The sequence below is a fragment of the Rutilus rutilus genome (genome assembly GCF_951802725.1).
Source record: "Rutilus rutilus genome assembly, chromosome: 4".
Classification (NCBI taxonomy): Eukaryota; Metazoa; Chordata; class Actinopteri; order Cypriniformes; family Leuciscidae; genus Rutilus; species Rutilus rutilus.
In genome coordinates this window covers 35,932,885-35,957,559 of record NC_140212.1, presented here as the reverse complement: position 1 = coordinate 35,957,559, position 24,675 = coordinate 35,932,885, and the positions used below count along the sequence as shown (strand labels likewise).

Here is a 24,675-nt window from a genome sequence, read left to right as displayed (position 1 = left end):
CGGCTACACTACAAGAATATTGACAGTTAGGACAAACCACTTTTTCTCCCTCAATGTTTACAGAAATTGTGCATCCCTCACAAATGTAGTGAAACTGAATATTTCTTTTCAAGTCATCAAAAGTTCTGTAAAAGTGATGTTTGGTAGATGACACAGAATGCCTCTGACTTATAACGTTAACAACTTTAAGTGTGTCTTCGAAAGCTTCATCAGTCAGTCCATGCTTGAGTTTTAAAGCAAGAAGAAGCAACTCATGCTGTTTTCTTGTATCCTCGACAGTAGCAGTTTGCCGTACCTGCCCATATGCACAGGAAGTGTTTGTAGAGGTTTGGTGGACTGGTGGTATGAATGAGAGTGGAGGTTCTTCACAGACCTGCAACACACAAAGAAATTTAAAATGTTATTTTATTTCAGCCAACGATACCAAATAGCCATGATAAAGTATGTGTATTAATCTTACTATTATAAAGTAAAACTTTCATAACAATTAACATTCCGGTTTGTTGAGATTTCACAAATAAGCAAAAACGAGCTTTAATATGTGACCGGGAGTAGTTTTTAGAATTTAATATAATAATATTATTTTATATAATATTTATAGTATTTATAGAGACAGCTATTAACATTTACCAATATAGTACTAATGAGTGCAGAATCAGTATCAGGGGACACAAGTGCAGGATCACAGGGGACGCGTGTGGGATCAGGATCAGGACCATGTGAGTTCAGTGCAGGACCACAGGAGACGAGTGCAGGATCATGTCGGTCGAGTGCAGGATCAGGACCATGTGAGTTCAGTGCAGGACCACAGGAGACGAGTACAGGATCATGTCGGTCGAGTGCAGGATCAGGATCAGGACCATGTGAGTTCAGTGCAGGACCACAGGAGACGAGTACAGGATCATGTCGGTCGAGTGCAGGATCAGGATCAGGACCATGTGAGTTCAGTGCAGGATCACGGGAGACGAGTGCAGGATCATGTCGGTCGAGTGCAGGATCAGGACCAGGACCATGTGAGTTCAGTGCAGGACCACAGGAGACGAGTGCAGGATCATGTCGGTCGAGTGCAGGATCAGGATCAGGACCATGTGAGTTCAGTGCAGGACCACGGGAGACGAGTACAGGATCATGTCGGTCGAGTGCAGGATCAGGATCAGGACCATGTGAGTTCAGTGCAGGATCATGTCGGTCGAGTGCAGGATCAGGATCAGGACCATGTGAGTTCAGTGCAGGATCATGTCGGTCGAGTGCAGGATCAGGATCAGGACCATGTGAGTTCAGTGCAGGACCACAGGAGACGAGTACAGGATCATGTCGGTCGAGTGCAGGATCAGGATCAGGACCATGTGAGTTCAGTGCAGGATCACGGGAGACGAGTGCAGGATCATGTCGGTCGAGTGCAGGATCAGGACCAGGACCATGTGAGTTCAGTGCAGGACCACAGGAGACGAGTGCAGGATCATGTCGGTCGAGTGCAGGATCAGGATCAGGACCATGTGAGTTCAGTGCAGGACCACGGGAGACGAGTACAGGATCATGTCGGTCGAGTGCAGGATCAGGATCAGGACCATGTGAGTTCAGTGCAGGATCATGTCGGTCGAGTGCAGGATCAGGATCAGGACCATGTGAGTTCAGTGCAGGATCATGTCGGTCGAGTGCAGGATCAGGATCAGGACCATGTGAGTTCAGTGCAGGACCACAGGAGACGAGTACAGGATCATGTCGGTCGAGTGCAGGATCAGGATCAGGACCATGTGAGTTCAGTGCAGGATCACGGGAGACGAGTGCAGGATCATGTCGGTCGAGTGCAGGATCAGGATCAGGACCATGTGAGTTCAGTGCAGGACCACAGGAGACGAGTGCAGGATCATGTCGGTCGAGTGCAGGATCAGGATCAGGACCATGTGAGTTCAGTGCAGGATCACGGGAGACGAGTGCAGGATCATGTCGGTCGAGTGCAGGATCAGGATCAGGATCAGGACCATGTGAGTTCAGTGCAGGATCACGGGAGACGAGTGCAGGATCATGTCGGTCGAGTGCAGGATCAGGATCAGGACCATGTGAGTTCAGTGCAGGACCACGGGAGACGAGTACAGGATCATGTCGGTCGAGTGCAGGATCAGGATCAGGACCATGTGAGTTCAGTGCAGGACCACAGGAGACGAGTACAGGATCATGTCGTCGAGTGCAGGATCAGGATCAGGACCATGTGAGTTCAGTGCAGGACCACAGGAGACGAGTACAGGATCAGGATTAAGTGAGTCGAGTGCAGGACCACAGGAGATGCGTGCAGGATCACTTAGGGTAACAGCAGAAACACATACCTGAAATAGGAAACCAATATTTATGAAAATAATAAATATTACTTCAAGGCGGTATTCAATTCTTCAAGGCAGTATTCAATTCAACATGTTTCCTTAATCTCTGATAATACATGATTTTTTTGTACAATAATTTATCAACTTAAAATGAATAAACACGAGCTAGAGCTAATACACTACAAATATAACATTATAATTAAGTTAGACTTTATAAAGTTGGTGCAGGTAAAATGGTAAAAATGGAAGCAGGTAGCCTGCAATCCTGACACAGATCAGTGTCGAATTAGACAGAATTTCATTGTGTTCACATGTAAAGTGACTTACTTTTTTTCTCCTTGGGGAGCCTGAACATGCCGCTGACCTGAAAGAAGAAAATAAGAAAAAATGAGAATTGTATTTTAACACTAAGCTTGACCGTTTCTTCAGGGTTTGGCAATTTATGTTTGTCACAAAGACCATTCACTGTTCTTCAGAATAACGCATGGAGGTCGTTAAATGCCATTAAAGTGTTTATTTTAGGTTCTCCCAAGCCAGCAAAGTACAGGGGCTCACAGGTGCCAAGGCATGAAAAATTCAAAAAAAAGAAAAAAAACTTCAATATAAAAACACAAGAACCTTGTATCAGGTCTGTTCCTTCAATCAAAGTACTCAGCAGATACTGCATTTACCACCAACAGTCTTAGCCCTCCTGATCACTCAATTCTGTGAGAATTTATACACCTGGGTACAACCATTTCTCAGCAATAATCACCTGGGAAAGTAATTAAGACCATAAACATGTAATACATTCCAAGTAACAATAGTATGTGATCAAGTAACCAGTTCCTTCACCACACAAATTCAAATAACAGTACAAGCTTCAATAAATAAACTTCCATAGTAATTAGAGGAAATAAACATCAATGACATCAAACCAATTCCCCCTCTTTTCCCACCACACTTGGTATCTCCCACTCCCCATGATGCAACACAGTACAGGTATAAAAGCATGAGAAAAGTCCATTCCAGTCTTTTACTCAAATCAAGATGTCCGCCACCATATATGCTGATCCATGCGATAATCAACAGTTTGTAGCAAACTTTAAATGTCCTCTGAGTTAGTGCTCAGGTGGCCAGTCTGAAACACAACAGTATAGTTGTAGGTATATATTTTTGTGGCTAATCCATCTCTCCTGTTGCTGGTACTTCAAGGTAAATAAAGAGTCTTTTACAAACCAAATGTGTGTACATGTGTTTGTTGAAAGGGCTAACAAGGGGTCACAAGAGCAGAGGGTAGCTCTGTGACAATGTTGATTTTTTTTTTTTTGTGGCAATTTCTCAAGTGATTTTATTTTTTTATTTTTTTTTAAGGTCCAGTTTACACATATATGTAGGCTAGATATTTTTATAATCGGATTTTTTTGAGGTTTTGAGGTTGCTAAAACTTCAGTACAAACACACACTTAGAAACTTATACTTTATAATTGTTATTTTCCCCCAATCATTAGATTCAGCAGCATTTGTTCTCCAACATTAACGTTAACTTGCATGTCAATGTCTCCTTTGCATGGCTACAATAAACTTAAACCTACCCAGAATCATCTTCCTATGGCTCTGAACCTACCTAAAGTTCCGTGTACTTTTTCGTTCATTTATTATTATTCTTTTTTAACAAATAAATGAAAAACGAAAAAAAAAAGTGTGATTTTCTTTTTTTTCTTTTACACGGACCACCCCTGGTTATACATAAACAATTCTCATGAATGAAATGCGGAAAAGGTCAATATTACTCAAGTTTTCCCTTTTCGCTTTCTAAATTTAACAGAAACGGATAATAATAATCGAAGCATGCTTGCTTGCTAGTTCACATATAGACAGTATAGTTCAAGTTAGGTAGCGATAATTGCTAAGGTAACTAACGCTATGTCTTATGCACGCACGGAATTGTCTTTTAAAGTTAGCTAACGTTATCAATATAGTGCACTTACCTTTTCCATCGACGTGCTGTTCGCGCAGGAACTGCTGCACCCGTGGTAAGGTATTTTCGATACTCCATTTATGAACTTAAAATCAAAATGCTGTCTTCCATAGTTGACTCTGAAATCACCCAAGCTAATATTTATTTGAACCACCTTCTTCTTCTTTATGGCAGTTGGCAAACAGCGTCTGGTTGCCGCCACCTTCTGAAATGTGTGTCAGAATAATATATTTACCTACACTTAAATTATCTTTGTTAAACCAGTTCTTCTAAAAAAAAAAAAAAAATCTCCAGAATTCATTTGGAAAATATAATTTAATATCAAATGTATCTCTTCATCTATATTTGAACCTTGCTTTCTTACTTGGTGGATTACGTAACCTCCGGTAACAGCCATCTGATTTTTAAAACTAAGATAATAATAATAATAATAATAATAATAACAATAACAATAACATATTGGTTTTGATTTTTAAAACATTAACATTTTTCTTATTGAGATTTTTTTTCAGTATTTCGATGGTAACCAGTTATGTCACTATAGCAACACCCGCGTAAACCTGAGGACCGTTAACGAAGAAGACACGACAAGGAGAAGTAAGACATGTATGCGCTTGTGAAATGGTGTGCCGGGGTTGATGAGGGGAAATTTAGTATTGTTCACATTAAATACATACGAAATTTTGATCTGGAAAGTTTTGTAAACGGCGTGATTACCTACGAAGACGAATTTGCCGTCGAGTGGGGTGTGGGAAAACGACCAAAAGGTGGATTCCCCATTTATATGGCTACCGTTCAATCAGTTGGAGGTAAGTAAGTTCAACCCTAACGTTTTTTTTACTGCTTTGTATTAGTTACACAGGGATATAATGTAAGGAATAATGTAATACGAGGCGGTTTATAACTGTTAACTTAGACGTTAACAACCCCGACAGGCTGAATGCGGAGGGGTCTTGAATCAGCCTGAAGGCTTGTATTCTCAATAATAACCGCCTCGCTATAGGCTACATTATCCCGCTTATTACATGGCTAACGTTACGTACAAAATAAATAAATAATTTGACAAAATATTGATTTAAAATTTTTTTGTATTGCTTCCGCAAAAGAAAATAGTCCGTTCTGCGTCCAACGCTCTGTTTTTCATGGCAACGGCGTAATGTTACTTCGCAGCGGTTTGTTAACGTTATCAATAAATAACAGGCCGCATAGTACTAAACCAAGCCATGTAATAAGCTATATTAACATAAATAGATAACTTATTACGAAACCACGTTGTCAAGGAATGTGTTTAGTTAACGTTATGTTACATGTGTTTAATTTTTCTGAGGCAAAAAGGTTTCTTTGACTTGCTAAAGCTACCTCGAGGTTATGTAGGATAACGTTAATGAACGGCGTTCTACCGATATGAGTGATCACTTTGTGATATTAATAATAATGTGATGATATCATATTGAGTGGGCATTACATTATTTCATGTGTTGTTTCAAACCTGTATGAATTTCTTCTGCTAAACAGATAACAGAAAGAAAGATATTCAGAAGAATGTCATCAGACAGTTTTTGGTTTCATTGACTTCCATAGTATAACGTTATTTTTTTTCCTACTATGGAAGTCAATGAGACCAGAATCTGTCTGGTTACTGACATTCTTCTAAATATCTTCCTTTCTGTTCAGCAGAAGAAAGAAATTCATACAGGTTTAAAACAACATGAGGGTGAGTATATGATGACAGTATTTTCATTTTAAAGTGGAGCATCCCTTTAACTCAGACCCTTGCTGGTACTATCAGTGTGTTAGTGGCAATGGTGACTGATATTTCTCTGCAATAGACATGAATACTTTGGAGCGAAAGTTGGACAAACGTTCGAAGAAAGATTCCGAAGACAACGCCATTGTGGGAAAGAGAATCCGTGTTGCCAAACGTCTGTGGGAGGATGAGGATGAGGATGACCCCCCTACTGCCGTGGCCACAGTCAGTGGAACCAAAGTGAGTTTTTTGTTTAATGTACTAACTCTTTACCCCATAATGATATATAACTAAGGCAATAATTTGTATACATGTTAATTTAAAATAATTTCATTTATATGTTTCCACAGGCTGCCATTCACAATCAAGGGGCTGAAATCCTAGCTTCCATTTCCTTGGAAGAACAAGCAGAAAATAGTGACAACGAGCTCTCACTTGTGCGTCAAGAATTGCTAGAAATAAAAAAATTCATCTTTACAGGTAAACATATTATATTTCCATTCTGCACACACACATATACACACACACAGTAAAACTTAAATACCGGGGGCTTTTATTTTGTCAGATCATAAAACTTAGGGCTGGGACGGTATGGATTTTTTCTTACCGTGGTTGAAAAGCAAGAAATTCCCGCGGTATTGCGGTAAACCGCTTTAAACCTCAACCACCCTCCCCCAGTTTTTTTTTTTCTGCGACGTCGCGGCTGGAACAACAAACAAAGTGTGACAATGATAATCTCAGGTACTGTTTATGTGCTTTATTTAATGTTAAAAGCATGCAATGTGACTTTGAATATCGTTTAGTGCTCCAGCTTTGTAGCTGTAAAAGCAACAATGGATAATTCACCTCAGATCTTGATATTAAACAAATGGAAACCAGAACGTTCAAACTGTGAACATACAAGTGTATTCTTTGACAAATATTGTTTTAGTAACTCAGTAGCCTATATATTTTTAATAATGTTTAAATGGTGTAATATTTGTGAATTTGATTATGTAACTAGTCTACTTATCCATTTTCTTGCAAGTGCCGTCAAGATTCCTCTCTGGTGCTGTGAGTGTGCACTTGCCGCGACTCGCAAGGGTTGACAAATGCGGTCTTCACGTGAGAGAATTGTGTTAAATAAGCACGTGCAATTAAAAGCTGAGGTCCTTTTACTTTTTTTTATTTATGGTGCGGCTTGGACGCGGCGTCCGTTGAAAATAGACTAGGCGCCTATCTTTATCGAAGCGGCGCGGAGAGACGCTTCTGAAACGCACCGCGTCGTGGCTGTTGTAAACACACAAGCATTGACTAGAGTGGGCGCGATCAGCTCCGGTAGCCGCGTCGCAGCCGTAACACGCCACAGAGTGTAAATAAGGGGTTATAGTCAATAGCCTACGAATGGAATGTTATTATGTGTCATGGAACAACTTGCGTACTTGCGAAAGTTCGGATTTGCTCCATCTATTGATGATAAGTTTTGTTTAGAAAACCTTGAATCCATGCAAGACACAATGTTATTAGACACAATCCATGTCATTAGAATCAATGAATCCATGTCATTAGACACAACGTGAACACATGTGAAGGCCAGTGTTTATTTATTTTATTTTTTTATTATTTTTTTGCGGTGATGACGGTGACGAGCTCAGACCCGCGGTAAGCGTCACGTGACCGCGGTATTGCGGTAATGCGGTAACTGTCCCAGCCCTAATAAAACTCGACCTGCCAATGTTTCCTATTCATTGACCAGACTGCTGGCCTGCCATCCCACACAGAAAAATTGGCTGGTGTAAATTGTATATGGGGACTTACATCATCACATCATTATTTTAAAAGGACTGATAAGAAGCGTGATGTTTTCAACAGTTTGTCTCACTAATACATAGATGGGATAAATGCAGAGACTGAATTTCCCTCACAGGATCAAAAGAGTATACTTCTATTCTTATACTTTTTGGCTACAGTCTTTCACACCCGTTTTTCCTGTTGATGCAGAGATACCTCAGATAAAAGAAATGATCAACAGAAGCTCCATGCACCTCGGCAGTCCAGGGTCTCTCCCCAGCCCTTCAAACCCTGTTCAAATAGTGAGTACTTTTTTATGCAGTGCTGTTGGAACGTATGTGAACTGCTTGCAATCACCTTGTCTTCTATATCAGGGTAGCAGTGGGGTCTTAAAAAGGTCTTAAATGTCATGTTCCTAAATTAAGGCCTTAAAAAGTCTTAAATTCCGTTGTCCAAGTCTTAATTTTTTAAACGAAGGTCTTAAATTTCATTATACTAGCCTATTTATTCAAAGTCAACCAGACTGCAACGCAAGGTGAAATGGGGGAAACAACAACAACGTGAAAATTCAACAGGGTTTAGCGTAACGTCAGAGAACGTCTAATTTCTAGTATGCACAAACAATAGTTTGGGTTTTCGCGCTGGCGGGCAATGGATCAACATTCTAATCAACCAGTCAAGAGGAGAGACATCATGGGGAAGTGTCGTTCGGTTCGGTGTAACTGTTACGCATTTTCAAACTGAACGGTTCGTTGGACCATTTTACCTGCCGACCAAAATTTCATTATTTCAAATGTAGGCGCGCTGCGCGTGGCAAGCGCACTCATAAAGAGCCGCCGGCGCGACCACAACATTGTCCAACATCAAATGTGCAAACTAGGGCTGGGCGATAAATCGATTTTATCGATTCATTCGAATGTGTAGCTTACGTCGATTTGTTTGAATGAAAATCGGTTTTCTCTTTAACAATTGCCGACGCTCCCCTCTGGGCTCCCGTAGCTCCGAACGGGCTCATCCCTCCCCCTGCGCGTTTGCCATAGAGATATACAAACAACATGGCAAATGAACTAGACCGCGGCAGCACAAGCACACCAGCCAAAAAAACAACCTACAGCCTTACAAACTGAATCCACAGGGCTGCCAACTCTCACGAATTCACCGTGAGACTCACGCAATCGTCACTTTTTACACGCTCTCACGCCACACATCCATTTTCTCACGCAGAGAAAAATCGCGAAGCAAAGAGGACACTGACACCGACAGACAAGGCAGAGAAGGTTACTACTGCAATGAAACACATTCTCAGCTCTCAGATTCTGTCGATTTAATTACGAAATTCAAACAATAAACACCGTTTTGGCGCTTGACAGATCGCTGACAGAGTTCAAGCGACACGTGAACTTAGTGATGTGTCGTTCGCGAACGATCCGTTCATTGCGTGCGTCACATGACAAATGAACCAAAGACTCGGAAGGTAAATTAAATATTTATGTTCCCTGTAAATTATCTTTGGCTGCATTATAATGATTTCTTCATTTAAAATATGATCGAGATTGCGTAGGTGGATGTTTTTGGGGAATTTGGCTGTTAAAAGTATAACATTTAAAGCCACTTAAATGAACAAAATGACTCAAATAAAGATTCGTTCATTTTGATGAACGAGATCGAACGAGGTTACTCTTAACTACTAGTTAATTATAGGCTAAATAAACACGAATGATCAGTAGGTAATTTGAAAGATAACGTTACATTACCGAAATGAAATAAAATCGATCGATCAGTGTTTTTCAGCTGCGGAAAGAGGTCTATAATAACATCTGGAGAACAATGTCACTTAACATTAGCCTGCATTTACCTCTGGAAAGCCATTTAATGACCATAGCACGTTAGTTGGACTTTTAAAATAATTGCTGTAGAGAGGAGTATTTCGCCAAATATGATAACTACACTATATATTTATTATATCTTTACCTATATCATTAAAATATTATAATGCTGTTATAAAAAAACGCATGGTTTAATTTGAGATGTTATTTTTAACCTTTAATAATAATACCATCTGACAGGGCTTTAAATTAACGTGTATCTACTGTACCTAGTATTTATCCAAAGGAATCGATATTGAATCAAGATCAGAATCAAATCACAAGAATTTAATTAAAATTGTGAAAGCAATAATAAAAACAGTAGCATACCAGTCATTGTACCATGTAGACATTGTGTTGTCACTAAACTTAATAAAATTCTGTTTAGTTACCAAATGTTTTGACAATCACAATACACTTTATTGTGATGTACTTTTTTTTTTTTACGTTCCGCCCCAATCCCAATCCCAATCCACCAATTTCATGCTATGTTACGTTATGTTATGTTACATTTTCACTGTTTACAAAGGCAGGGCCTGCCATCATGTCTTTTTGGCTTGTTGTTTCTGATTGCACTTTAACCCCAAGGGGGAAATCCAAATCAAATCCCAGAAGGGAAAATCAAAACAAAATAAAGTTAGAACTTGTTTTAAACAATTTCTGTCATCTGCAGATTGATTTTAAGTAAGGGAAGAAAAATAAATCGATTTAAATCGTAAATCGATTTTTTTGTGAAAAAATCTGGGATTTTTTTTTAGGCCATATCGCCCAGCCCTAGTGCAAACGTAAAGTAAGTGGAATGAAACTGCTCGTTATTGTGTGGTTGAAGGACCGTTTATCAGTTTAAACCAAAGCAGCGCGAGCCGATCGTGATCAAGCGACACTGTTACTACACAGCGCTAATAAGAGATCCAGTAAAGAAAGCATTTGAATTCGCCACAGAAGTAATAACATCGCTGCGAGATCTAGTGAGAAACATTCACATTTCTCCGTCCTTAACCCCCTGAGGTCGGCGGTATCGCCGGCGATACCAGCTCGCTTTTTTTTTATCAGTGTAAAAGAAACTCATAAATACTCTGTTGACTTTGATTTTCCATAAGAGTTTCATACATCAATCGATTCTGTTAAATGTGTATTATTTTTGTGTATACTCACAATAAAAACAAAGTGTGGTGCTTTTTGCCAAATAAAGAAAAATAAACACGAAGCGAGTTCTGCCTTCTCTCTGTCCGTGTAGTCCATTCTGAAACGCGTCCGAAAATGAATCATAACTCAGCGAATACTTCTCACACAGGCATGTGAGTTATGTCTTTATGAAGCTTGAAATCTCTTATTTTAAATGAAGTAATTTATATAAAACACAAATGTTTTCAACTCATGTAATCCGTTTGAAAGCAAGGAGAGGTACCGTTTTTCCTTCTCCCTTCACTGACCGCCACCGTTGCAGAGCAGAAAACCATCAACAGAGAACTGACCGCCACAGTTACAGAGCAGAAAGTGAACATCAGAGAACTGACCGCCACCGTTACAGAGCAGAAAACCATTAACAGAGAACTGACCGCCACAGTTACAGAGCAGAAAGGAAACATCAGAGCTTTAGAGACGCGACTGAATGAACAACAGACGTTTATCAAGGAAGAGCTGAACAAGAAAAGTGATGGTACCTCTCTTTTATCAATGATCCTCAAAGTAAAACACCAATGGAATACATTCCAAAGTGTAAATGTTAGTTTATATATACTTTATATATACTGTATAAGTTGTTTAGTCAATCTATTACAATAAGTAGAATAAATGTCACTTAACAGAATCTTTATTTTTTCACAGAAATGTCAAATCTAACTCTGAGTCAAGTTGAGGAGTTGAGAAAGGAAAATAGAGGTGAAAGTGTGCTTGAATGATATTAAATAGATATTAGATATTAAATTCAGTGAATACATTCTCAGTGTAATAGAGTGCTATATCACAATATTTCTAATGTTTTTCATCAACAGACAGAGAAATAGCTTTTTCAGCTTCACTGATGCAATCTGGCAGTGGATATATTGGTCCTTTTACCACTGAAATCACACTAACCTACAAAGTCTTCACAAACATAGGGAACGCCTACAACCCAATTACAGGTAATGATCAATGAAATGAGTCATAAAACTCAGTTTATAATAATGAAAACCCTTCTGCTCCATTCAGACCTCTCTGCAGTTGCTATCTGCTATCTTTCAAAACTATTACACAGTGTGTTTGGTAATTAAGCAATCATAGAGGAACCATCTGATTCTGTATCTCTTGTTATTTGATTTAGGTGTTTTCACAGCCCCACTGAAAGGAGCGTACATGTTCAGAGTCTCTGTATATGGTAATGGAGGAACTCCAGTAAGTGTATCCATTGTTAAGAATGGAGAGCGTGTGGTTTCAGCACATGATATTCAGGTTCAGGCTCAGGATCGGTCAAACTCCTCTAATGGAGTTGTGTTGATCCTGAAGGTTGGAGATGTTGTCTATGTGAGACTTTGGTCTGGCAACAAGATAGCAGATAGCGAGAATAACCACAACACTTTCAGTGGTTTCCTACTGTTTCCCTTAAGATAACAGGAGCTTTGCAGAATGTGATTCCAATAATACTGAACTTTCAGTGTATGATTTAATTGAAATCATGAAGAATCATTGACATATGAATCTGTATTAATGAGGACTAATGTGTGTTTGAAATTTGCAATAGATTACTGTATAAAAGTCTGAGCTGTCTATAAATATAACTTTGTATAAAGAGTTTCAGCACTGAGACAGGACCCATGAATATCACGTGACTCAAAATTGTTTTGATAAAGTATTAAATCTAGAATGTTAAATAATATATTTTTAAGTGTAGTTTGTAACTGATCCTTGATCTGTATCTCTCAATCCTACATAAATAAACAAGAGAATAAAGAGACATTGTGGCATTTTCTTTTCCTCATATTTGTGTGGTGTTATAAAGCAGTGGTTCTCAAACTTTTTAGAGTGGCGTACCCCCTGAGGCTTTTAACAACCTTCTACGTAGGCAGTTGCACAGTATGGGACAATATTTGCCCCCGTAAATCGATTTTTAAATCGACCTTTACAAATAGCCTACCTTTGTAAAAGAAATAATGCTTTAAACTCCAGCAACTGTAGGCATTGTTAAGAATGGACACTACAGTAGTATAAAAGATAGAATTTGCAATAGATTAGTGTATAAAAGTCTGAGCTGTCTATAAATATAACTTTGTATAAAGAGTTTCAGCACTGAGACAGGACCAGGGCTCTGCAAGTGTCATGCATTGATTGTGACAGTCACTCATTTCGGTCTTTTGTCACGCACTCCCGCCACACATTGTATTTCTCACACGGAAAAACTATTTATAATATATTTAATATACGCAGCCCAACATTTCTCTGGCCGTGCCGCTCTCACTAGGCAGGAATCAAGCGCGTCTACCCTGGAGTTCTTAGTCGAGCCTGCCACTTATCAGCCAATCAAAAAAAAAGAAAGCTGGTACACAATAGCCAATCAGAAAATAGCACTATTGTATCCGGGTAAGATTTGACACAACAACCAATTAAAAAAAAACAACTCCTGGAATTGTTCACGTGATTCTGCTACAACATCTTCCGAAAGTTTCGCTCATCCACAGAGGAAACCACTGGAGCTCTGAGCATCACTTTGAGCACAAAGTCATGATGTCCTGTTTTAATGTTACAACAAATTCACCAATTGTTTGATACAAAAAAAATGACAACTTGACTGCTGTTAGAGAATGTTTCCCAGATAATTAGCATCAGTTTTTCATGAGTGTCTGTAACTTAGCCAACAGTTTTACAGCCTGTTCACTGACAACACCTGCTCAGAACAAGTAGTCTAGGCCTAGTCATATTTTCATTATCACACGATGACTGACATATCGTCACATTATTACAGTTTTTCTCGATTTGCTTAAACACATTTCTTGAAACTATGCCTCGTATTCTCAAAACTGTAAACACAAATCCATAACGTCTCACCCAATTCCCCAAACATCCTATTTTCAGGTCAATATGAAGCTCTACACTCAAAACCATTCACTCTTGCTGAAAAACCAAACTTTGCCCTCAGACAGGACTCACAAGCCCTCAAAATCACACACACTACAACATAGTCTAACACACTGGTGCAATAAATTCAAAACAACATTTCCAAAACTGGTAAGTTATGTTGCTTGTGGTCTTACTCGTAGCCCAGCCTCCCTCATAGTCATACCATTGACTAAGACATGGGCAACTAGAGTGGCTTGAATGTCATCTGAGACTGCTTGTCTTCTTTGTCTTCTTGCCCTTGCCCTTGCCCTTGCCCTTCCTCCTCCTCCTTCTTATCCATCCTCAATCTCTTCCTTCATGTCTTTCTGGATCCATTGTTCCAAAACTCAAACTGATTTGGGCCCTTTTATCTACACTGTAAAAAATGATCGTAATTTTAACGGTAAAAGACAGTAAAAATGCAGTTAGTAAATTTACAGTTTTTGAAAGTGAAAAAGAACAACTCATTGTATAATTTACAGTGAAAAAACGTAAACTGACATTCCCACAATTCCCTGTGTGACACTTCACATTTGATGTATTTTTGTTGAAATAAATATGTTTCTTGATAGTTTTCTTCGTTTTTTTCTAATCAGTTATGTACATTAGGGTTTTATGTTACATTTAATGTTGTTTAATTAATGTTTATTTCATTTTTAAAATTTCATGTGCGTTACCATGATGGTGTTTAATGTTTGTGTGAATGACACTGTGCAGCTTCTATATATTAGTATTAACTTTCTTGTGGAAAAGCTGCTTGTGATGATCTTTGAGTGATCATGTGACTCTCATCACTGCTGTGATTGTTGGTTTACAATGGTACAAAACAGATATTACACGTCAAAAGTGTTTTGTTAAAAGTATTAAATGTAGAATGTTAAATAATATCTTTTAAGTGTAGTTTGTTACTGATCCCTGATATCTTCATCCTACGTAAATAAACAAGAGAATAAAGAGACATTATGGTATTTTCTTTTCCTAATATTTTTTAATTGTTATTTTTTATAGTTTTATTTATAATTAGGACTGCACATTTACCAGATTATGTATTATGCTAGATGCACAATGGTAATACATGACACAAAGGACAAACAAAATGCATAAATCTTGTATATTTTGCTCTCTTACCAAATGCTGATATATTTTAACTTTAAAACAACTAGAGCATACGTTCACTGTAGACAGAGTAGCTGCTCAGTTGTATTTAAATGTATCCCAGAAGTGTTTTTTTTTATTATTATTAAGAATTAAAAGTAAGTATAATATAATAAATATTAGTAGCCTATTATAAATAAAATATTAGTAAAATATGTGTTCTTTAAAAATAAGTTGCAAAATAATGCAAAAAGATGACTTTAACAAATGCATAGACTATTAATTTACAGCCTCAGATGAGCCGTGTTTCGACCGCAGGAACCACAGGGTCTAAACTAAGTTCCGGGTAAAAATATTCATCTCAGAAAGTCCCTGCTCGCAAGGTAGTACTTTTTCAAAGTTCAGGAACTTTTGGGGGTAGGACTTGGGCGTTGAACATGCTGATTAGTTGAGTTCACACAGCATTTTGATTGGTTGACTCCATGCAGCATTTTATTTCAACCACTATTTTTAAAAGTCTGTTATCGTGCGTGCAGTAAGAGTTGTTTGCTATTCGAATCAACAATGGAGTTTAAAATATACAACCAATGTACCGACAACGAGGTTCAGGCTTTGTTAAGCTTATATGCAGAGGACAAAATCCAGCGTGAGCTAGAAAGCCGTGCGCAGTCCTACATCACCGGACTAATTTGCCTAATCTTCACATTACTTTAGACCGTGATGGATACTAGTAACTGGCAGATTTTTTGATAAAAATTAAAGGTAATTTATAGTGTTAAAGGGGTCATGTAATGGTACATGCACTTTTACAAGTTGATTGTACTGAAATGTGTGTTGGCAGTGCCTGTACACAACCATCCTAAAATGATAAAAGTGTAGTTTTTTTTAAATCTTCTTATATGTTTTCCCCCATCTCAAATCAAGCCGTTCGAGTTTGTGACGTCACAAAATCGACGCACCTCCCACGATTGTTGATTGACAGCAGCGTTTCAAATCAGACCCGCCCTCGCTCGTGAGCGAGCTGTCAGTCATCATAGTCCGCGCGGTCAATGTTGATACGCTGGACTGGAGGAGCACTGTCTATGAGCAGAATGGCGTCTAAGCGGTTGTGGTGTTCTGTTCTTGGGTGCAGTAAGGAACACAGCATCATTTTGACGACCCGCTGAAGACGCAGTGGCTGAGTTTTGTTTTCAAAGGGAATATTCCCCACGATCAACAGCAATGCTTTCATGTTTGTGCGAATCATTTCACACACCAGACTGCTTTACAAACGAGGGTCAGTATAAAGCTGGTTTTGCTAAGAAGCTGCTCCTGAAAAAAGGATCGGTACCAACTATTCATGTTCCTGCTGCACCTCCAGAAGAATACAACGTTCTCAATATAATTCATAATCCCACGTTTATAATGAACAACGCGCTATGGTTATTGTGTTATGGTTATAACAAACGGTGTACGCACAGAACAGGGGCGGGGTGAGCAAAGCTCATGGTTACACTTTATTTCGATAATCCACTTTATGCATTCTACTAACTATAAATAACTTTTCAACTACATGTCAACTGACTCTCATTAGAGTATTAGTAGACTGTAGTAGACTGTCAGTAGACTGTTAGGGTTAGGTGTTAGGGTTCAGGTTAGGAGAATAAGTTGACTTGTAGTTGCCAAGCTACTTATAGTCAGTAGATTATCTGTTGGGGGACCAACAAAATAAAGAGTTAGCATATGTTAAGTAGACAGTCTACTAATACTCTAATGACTGATAGTTGACATGTAGCTGCAAAGTTACTTATAGATAGTAGAATGTCTAAAGTGGACTATTGAAATAAAGTGTTACCAAGCTCATTATCATTTAAAGACACATGCACTTAAACGGCGTGCTGAAAACAGAGCTGTTTTTGACCAGGTACAATTAGTGTTATCTTACAATACTAATGAGAATTTTTAATTAAAGTATATTACAAACTTTTAATTGAGACACTAAAGAATCATATTAGCTTGTACAAAAATGACATTATATGACCCCTTTAATGTTAATTAGTGAGTCCACGGATGGCTTTGGTATGCAGAGCATTCGCAGATTGGACGCCCTTGATGATTATTAATATCAGATACTGAATACAAATATCTATAAATCAGCATACTATCATCTCAAAAATACTGCAAGAATTAGATGCTTTGTTTCCAGAAAAGACTTAGAGAAACTTGTGCATGCTTTCATCACCAGCAGGGTGGATTATTGTAATGGACTCCTCACTGGCCTTCTCAAAAAGACCATAAGACAGTTGCAGCTCATACAGAACGCTGCCGCCAGGATTCTGAGCAGAACCAGAAAATATGAACATATCACACCAGTCCTCAGGTCTTTACACTGGCTCCCAGTTAGATTTAGGATTGATTTAAAAGTATTATTACTGGTAAATAAATCACTCAATGGCCTAGGACCTCAATATATTGCAGATATGCTCACTGAATATAAACCCAACAGATCACTCAGATCATTAGGATCATATCAGCTTGAAATACCAAGGGTTCACTCTAAACATGGTGAGTCTGCTTTTAGCTACTATGCTGGAACCAGCTTCCAGAAGAGATCAGATGTGCTCCTACAGTAGTCACTTTCAAATCCAGACACAAAACACATCTGTTTAGCTGTGCATTTACTGAATGAGCACTGTGCCACTGTACATCTGACTGATTACACTGTATTTTATTTTGCATCCTCCTTTTTATTCTAAACTGAACTCAAATGGCACTGAGAATTGGGTAAGAGAGATGAAACAATGCTAATGACCTGAGTCTGTGGTGGAGTAGTGAGTTTGATGTGTGATTAAACTCGAGGTTCTGTAGGGTGCAGACAGGATTGATTCCATTCCTATAGCTTCCGAAACAAATGGGTTTTTGGGTTGCAGACCTCCTGTCCGATTTTAGAGAAAAAAAATCGGGTACATCGGAGGATTTCTTAGGGATTCCTCCCTCCTCCCTCCTCCCTCTCGTACAAATAAATTGAAATTGAATTGTAATATAAAATGCTTAGAATTAAAGCATCTGCCAAATGTATGAATTTAAAATTGGTTGCACTCTGACGGAATCTATGAGTAAGTAATAATTAACAAAGTTAAAAACATAGTTCACTTTATGGTACCATGAAACAAGTTACTGTAAACTTTATCATGTGCATAAGTTCACTTTCCCAAAATCTAGGGCATTCTTTTCACAACAAGTTGTAAATCAGGTTAATAATTACATTTAACATTTTTATACATGTCATAAAATGTATTTAAGTTGACCAGTTTTACATCTGTTGATACAGGATGTTGTTGCATGTGGGGGAAAAATAATAATTATGTAATTTTGTGGATTCAACACAAGTTTATCAACATCATCATCTTTCAGCAATATTTGTGGCATGATATCAATCACCACAGAAAAAAACGTCAACTCGTTCCTTAGTTAAAAAAAGAAAAAAGTCAGGCATTTACAATGGAAATTTCCGAGCAGGAAATGTTAAAATCCACACTGTTTTACAGGTTTTCTCGATTGTTTACACACATTTTCTGAAGGCATGCCTCATACTCTCAGAACTCTTCACACAAATCACCACTTATATATAGCCACTTATATATGTAAACACCACTTACTAATTTTGTGCAATGTTTCCTCTTATGTCATTACATAAAGCTGGTAAACCTGGTAACTGCTGTAAGATATGCACATGGATACCGGAGAGTCATGTGACCATCTATATCCAGTGTTGGAAACGTTACTTTTAAAAAGTAATTAGTTATAGTTACTCACTACTTGTTCCAAAAAGTAACTGAGTTAGTAACTGAATTACTCTTTAATAAAAGTAACTCGTTACCAGGGAAAGTAACTATTTGCGTTACTGTTAAAAAAAAAAGTTGCTATATGTCAAAGAATTTGTAAACACTTTGCAGTTTGAATGTCCTGTATAAACAAAATTACCGAGTATGTTTTTATGTTTTCACTGTTCGATCGCGTCCGCGCCTCTCTCTCACACACACACACACACACACACACGCACACACACACACGCACACACACGCACATAAATGTAAACAGTTTGCGACTTTTCGATCGCGCCCGCGCCTCTCTCACACAAACACACACACACACACACGCGCATTCCAATCTTTAAATCGCAGCCTGCTCCAGATCCATGTTCGGCGGGGCTACAGATAAAGAACCCGCGTATCTAACAGTAGTTCCGCATTACATTAATTAATTTTAATTTTTTTTTATTTTTAGACCGTGTATTCTCCGTGTAAATGTATGCACCGAACCGTCGACGCCCGTATCGTTTCGGTTCAATACAAATACAGTACCGTTCCACCCAGTGGCGGCTCCTGCAAAATCTCTCAGGGGGGGCAAATGTTTGGATGATTGATAAGGATAAGGTCCACCCATGCAATGGATAAATTAACAGCTTAAGCATGTAAAGGCAACTTCACTACTTTTATTTCAAGTCACTTTTTTTCATTAATATTAATCTCCTTTTTTGTTTCTATGAGTGTTAACAATTCGGCAGCAAGTCAAAATCAATTCAAACAAAGCCCAACCAGGATGCGAATTTCCAAAAACGTTTACTCCAATTTCAATTTAATAAAAAAAACAACTGAAATCCCATAACTCACTATTTACACTACTTTTAGCTATGCACTTTTCAAACCTTAAACACATCAAAATGCAAGCACTTTCAAGGATCAAGCACCCGTACGGACCCTGCACATTACTCACTATTTACAATACTACTCACTATTATTACACTGCTTACGTCACATTACTCGCTTATTACACTGCTTACTTATACTGAAATTTTGCTCTTCTCTCTTTCAAAGTAGCAAAGTGATCAATTACTCTCTCATTGAAAGCAGGCATGTTCCTGACTAGTTCCCTCTCCATGGAAAGCATAGCCAGTGCATTCAGACGTTCCTGTCCCATTACATTTCTCAGGAATGTCTTGATTCTCTTCAAGGTTGAGAAACACCTCTCAGCTTCAGCAGTTGTCATGGGAGTGGTTATGAGGATGTTCAACAGAGCAACAGTCTCTGAAAAAGTATCCTGGAGGTTGTACTTCAGCAAAACCTGGTACAGTGCCAGTGCACCACAGCAGCCCTTGAATTCTGGACTCTCGTAAATGAGAGACAGTTCAGTCTTCAGCTTCGCCTTATTTAACATAGGGTATGCCCTGACAGTGATGTTCAGAGCCTCAACAGGGAATGTATGGCCATGCTGTTGAAACATCTCTCCTTGTAGCAGCGTGGCACTTACAAGGTGGTCGGTAAAGGAGAACCTTTCTTTGGTGTGGACCAAGATTGTGTCGCAGACCTGACAAAATAAATACATTTATTTTAGTTATAAAATATTTTTTTTATTATAATATAAATATGGAGATACAAGGTTTCCATCCTGACAGCAACAATGTATCAGGCAGAATCCATATTTTATATCTCCATATATTTTCAAACATTAATGCTATTATTGGTCACCCTTTACATCTGTCAATGTGTTTTACAAATATTTAAACAATGAAAAGCATTAAAAGAGCTTGGAAATTATTTTGGGGAAAAAACAGGTTTTCTTTCGTTTCCTGAAAAGTAACAGTTTTGGACATACAAGGCTTCTGTCCGACAGCGATGATTTGGGTGTGTGTGTGTGTGTGTGTGTGTGTGTCTGTTATTACGTTAATTAACATTTTACCATAATTCAAGCTCAAATGGAATTTGACAAGGGTTTTTGACCAGTAAATGTATTTTCAATCCACTCAGATAGTTTATTTTATTAAAGATTCCACTAGGTGGCGACAAATAATATTGTTGACTGAAATTTGTACATTCCATTCGAACACTAACACAATCTTTATCCTACACGTCAACGATTCAAAGTACAATGCTAGGAGTAAAAAAGACTGCTACCATCCTTTCCTAAACTGATTGTAAAAACAAAGTGAGATTTTCCAACACTATTTTGGAGAATTTAAATGGTCAGCAATAAATACCTCTTTGGACAGCCTCTGCTTTTCTTCTTCTCCCAAGGCCCTCCTAGATCTTGTTGTTCCTGTTGCTACTTGCTCCTGCTCCTGAAATGAGCTCTGGTCCCTGAACACAGATAGATCAACAGTGTTTTTATGAATAATCTCATGTCATTGACAATACTTATTCATGTCTTAGAAAAACAGAAGCAACACAAATAGTCTGTTTTAGATATATTTTCTCAGAATAGCTCAAAAGATATAAAAATTGCTAGCTAAACTTTGTTACAGACAAGGTAATTACAATTTCTAAAGATGCAGAGGATTAAATTAGTTCCCCACTTTTAAGTGTCTAAATCTTGTTACCATATAGCATACATTTTATGTAAATAAATAATATTTGAAAACATAATATGTTAAATACATAAATGACATGGTCCTATATTGAGAAGGTATGATCAATATTATATGATCTTACCTGACGGACTGCACTTTCATTGTGAAGTTCTGGAGGGCTTGTTTGATGAAGACTGCATCAATGTTCTTCTTCTGCAGCTGCTGGTACATCATGTCAACGTGAGGCATGATTTGATAAAACAGATGCAGAAAAAACTGAAAGTCTTCATCTTGCAGCATCCTCAGAAAGCCAGATGCCTCCCTCACCGTGTTGCTATCAAATGAGCTGTCAGTCGCAATAGATCTGAAACACTATAAGGTCATCTAGGTTCTCGTATACAGTGTTCACGATTCTGCTATTAAAGTTCCATCTTGTGGATGAGGCTCTTGGCAGCCTTCGTGCAACAATCTCGTCGAGAATAGTAGTGCGTTTTGGTGACCGGGTAAAAAAGCTGGTAATGCCACTCAGATCAGAAAAGAATACTCTAACTGCTGGAGTTTGAGATGTAGCTTGCTGCATGATCAAATTCAGCTGGTGTGCATAGCAATGCACATAATGTGCATTTTCATAATGTTCACGCACCTTTTGCTGCACACCAGCCCGCTCTCCCCTCATCACACTTGCCCCGTCGTATGCTTGCGCGATGAGTTTAGCTTTGTCATCAGTGAAAAGACTGTTCAGCCTCTCCAGAATCACACTGGCAATCGACTCGGCTGTTGTATTCAAGATAGGGATGAACTCATAGAAACGTTCTTGCACAGCATGGTCCCTGTCAATGTATCTGAACACAAGCACTAACTGGGTCTGTGTAGAAACGTCAGTAGTCTCATCTGCTTGAATTGCTACGAATCTAGCTGACTTCACCTCTTCCATTATATGCTCCCTGATGACTGACAGCATGCAATCCAACAGCTCATTTTGTACAGTCTTTGATGTACCTTTAAAGACTGGCAGTTTTCAAGTGCTCCTCAAACACCTCGTCTAGCGATGCTACCAAGTTGACCAGTCCACGAAAAATGCCAGCGTGGCTTGAGCCTTCGCTCTCATCTTTGCCCCTCAATGCTAATTCGAACAGGCCACAAAACTTCACGCAGTCGATAAGACGGCCTAGAATGTGGCGGTTCTTACTAACCTCGTCATTGTGACGACGTACAGCTATCCGGTAACTGTCGTCCAACTGTGTGGCAATATTGACCGTCCCGAAAGCCGCCAATTTTAGGCAACTGTCCATATGCATCTTCGCCGTTTCATGCTTTTTCACCTTCTCCGAGAGATGATGCATATCGGTGACACCTGTCGTTGTCCATGCGATGTCCGTCCCGTTCTCGGGATGGAAGAGAATGCAGGGGAAGCAGAATAAAGCATTAGCTGCTTCACAACCTGCTAGCCATTTTATCCGCTCATACCAGTTCCTCGAGAATCCTCTATTATATGATTTCCCGCCCTTTGTAGATACTTGTTTTATTTTTAAATTTGGTCTTGGTGGCCCTAACTCTTTAATTGACAATTTATCCTGATTACTACGACGGCTGAATGGTGTTTCTTTTAATGACACGATAGAATTAATGTTAACTGCGTTCGCCATGACGTTCTTCAAGTTCAACTGGCCTCAACCGCCTCAACTCGCGAGATGTCCCAACAGTCTCTCTCGCTCTCGTTCTTTTTTTTATTTTATTTTATTTTTTATCACATTTGATAAAGATATTAAAGTAGTGCTTCATTTTTTCTTGTTGTTCAAATTCAAAATTGGTTTCAAATATTATTTGTCACTTAATCTTAAAGATTTTTAATAGTGTATGTTTGTTCCCACCAATCGCTGCACAAGTGAAGTTTACGTATGATGACGAAAGCACGTTAGTGCGAGCCCTCCCGGAACCCATAGAGAATGCATTGCAGTGCCTGCAGTTCGAAAAAAAAACATCTTTGAATGTAAGTCTATGGGAAGACTCTGGGCGATTCTCAGCCAGAGTGAAATCGCCCAAAAAGAGGCGGTACTCCACAGAACGTGACATGACGCTGATTGGACTATATCCAGAGGCAGAACATACAGTGACGGCTAGCGTAACTCTGTGGTTGAATGAGATTATGAATGTGATTGAAAAAGTCCCTTCACTTTCACACTTTGGTGGTGCGTCGCCCAATCGCCCTAATGAAGAAACCGCCCCTGGTTCCACCCCTAGTTCTTGCCTTTGTTTGACCTCAATGAATTTGAAGTAGTATATCTCCACCTTGAAAATGCCAACTTTTCATCGGATTGCTCCTGACTCGCCATCTCTGCTGCTTCATCGAATCTCTGTTTAGCTTGTGTGTGTGTGTGTGTGTGTGTGTGGCGCGTGTGCTGGCATGTGTGTAAAAATACTGGCTCTGATTGGCTACCATGAAAGACATGACTCTGCCTTAGCCAATCATAATCGCTTACCTCGTTATTAACCTACCTCCTCACTAGCTGTGTGAGCCAGGTGTGCGTTCGGATTACACAGTTTATCAGAGAATGTCTAATAGAGTTTATTCAATCAATGCATAGTAACGCACCGCATTTAACGTCCAGTAATGTTAACGGCGTTGTAACGACAGGAAAAGTAATTAGTTAGATTACCCCGTTACTGAAAAAAAGAACGGCGTTAGGTAACGGCGTTATTTTTTCAGTAACGGGGTAATCTAACTAATTATTCCTAACACTGTCTATATCAGAGGGCAGAAATATATCAGAGGTCGGGATAATCACTGGCACGTGAAAATAGCTAATGCCTGTTTTAAGCCTGTCCAATAAATACTAATCAAGTGTGAGATCCGACAATCCATTCAAACGACTGGATTTTTTGTGATTTTCCCTTTGTGTAATGACGCCGACTGCTGATCTATCTATCTATCTATAATTTTTTAGTTATATAAAATTTTTTTTTTTTTTTTTTTTTTACAGGGACAATGCACAAATAAGAGTAATTGCACCAGAGTTAGTTAACAGCTAATTTACATCTGCTGTCCCTGTGCAGGTTGACAAATAAAATAACATACAATATTACATATACACCACATGAAACATCATAAAACATATGTCCAGGAATGTAAGATTAAGTTAATTCTATTAACTGATCCAAATATTCATGATTAATTATAACAAGTTATGATTGATTATTAATATTTCTTTAGAGCTAATTTGCTACAGGAAAGAAATTCATGAAAATATGTGGGGAAAAGGCCACAATGTCTCTTTATTCTCTTATTTATTTATGTAGGATGAACATATACAGATCAGGGATCAGTAATAAACTATAATTTTTAAATAGAACAGATATTATTTAACGTTCTAGATTTAATACTTTATTAAAACTAAAGTCAAAAATTTCAATTCAATTATAAAGTCTGTCTCAGTGGTGAAACTTTTTATACAAAGTTACATTTATAAACATCTCAGACTTGTATAAACTAATCCATTGCAAACTTCAAACACACATTGGTCCTC

At 38.6% G+C, this 24,675-nt stretch overlaps 2 protein-coding genes across 2 annotated transcripts in view; both read left to right on the top strand.

Moving 5' to 3' along the window:
* Positions 1-12,575, top strand: part of LOC311289760 (uncharacterized protein) — a 208,198-nt gene extending 195,623 nt beyond the window's left edge. The window contains exons 3-4 of the mRNA XM_084408013.1: positions 11,655-11,783; positions 11,963-12,575. Coding sequence (XP_084264139.1) covers positions 11,655-11,783; positions 11,963-12,249 — 416 coding nt within the window. The 3' untranslated portion in view covers positions 12,250-12,575. The remainder of the gene's footprint in view (positions 1-11,654; positions 11,784-11,962) is intronic.
* The window catches only part of LOC311289759 (uncharacterized protein), a 123,701-nt gene that overhangs the window by 13,087 nt on the left and 85,939 nt on the right, over positions 1-24,675 (top strand). The window lies entirely within an intron of this gene.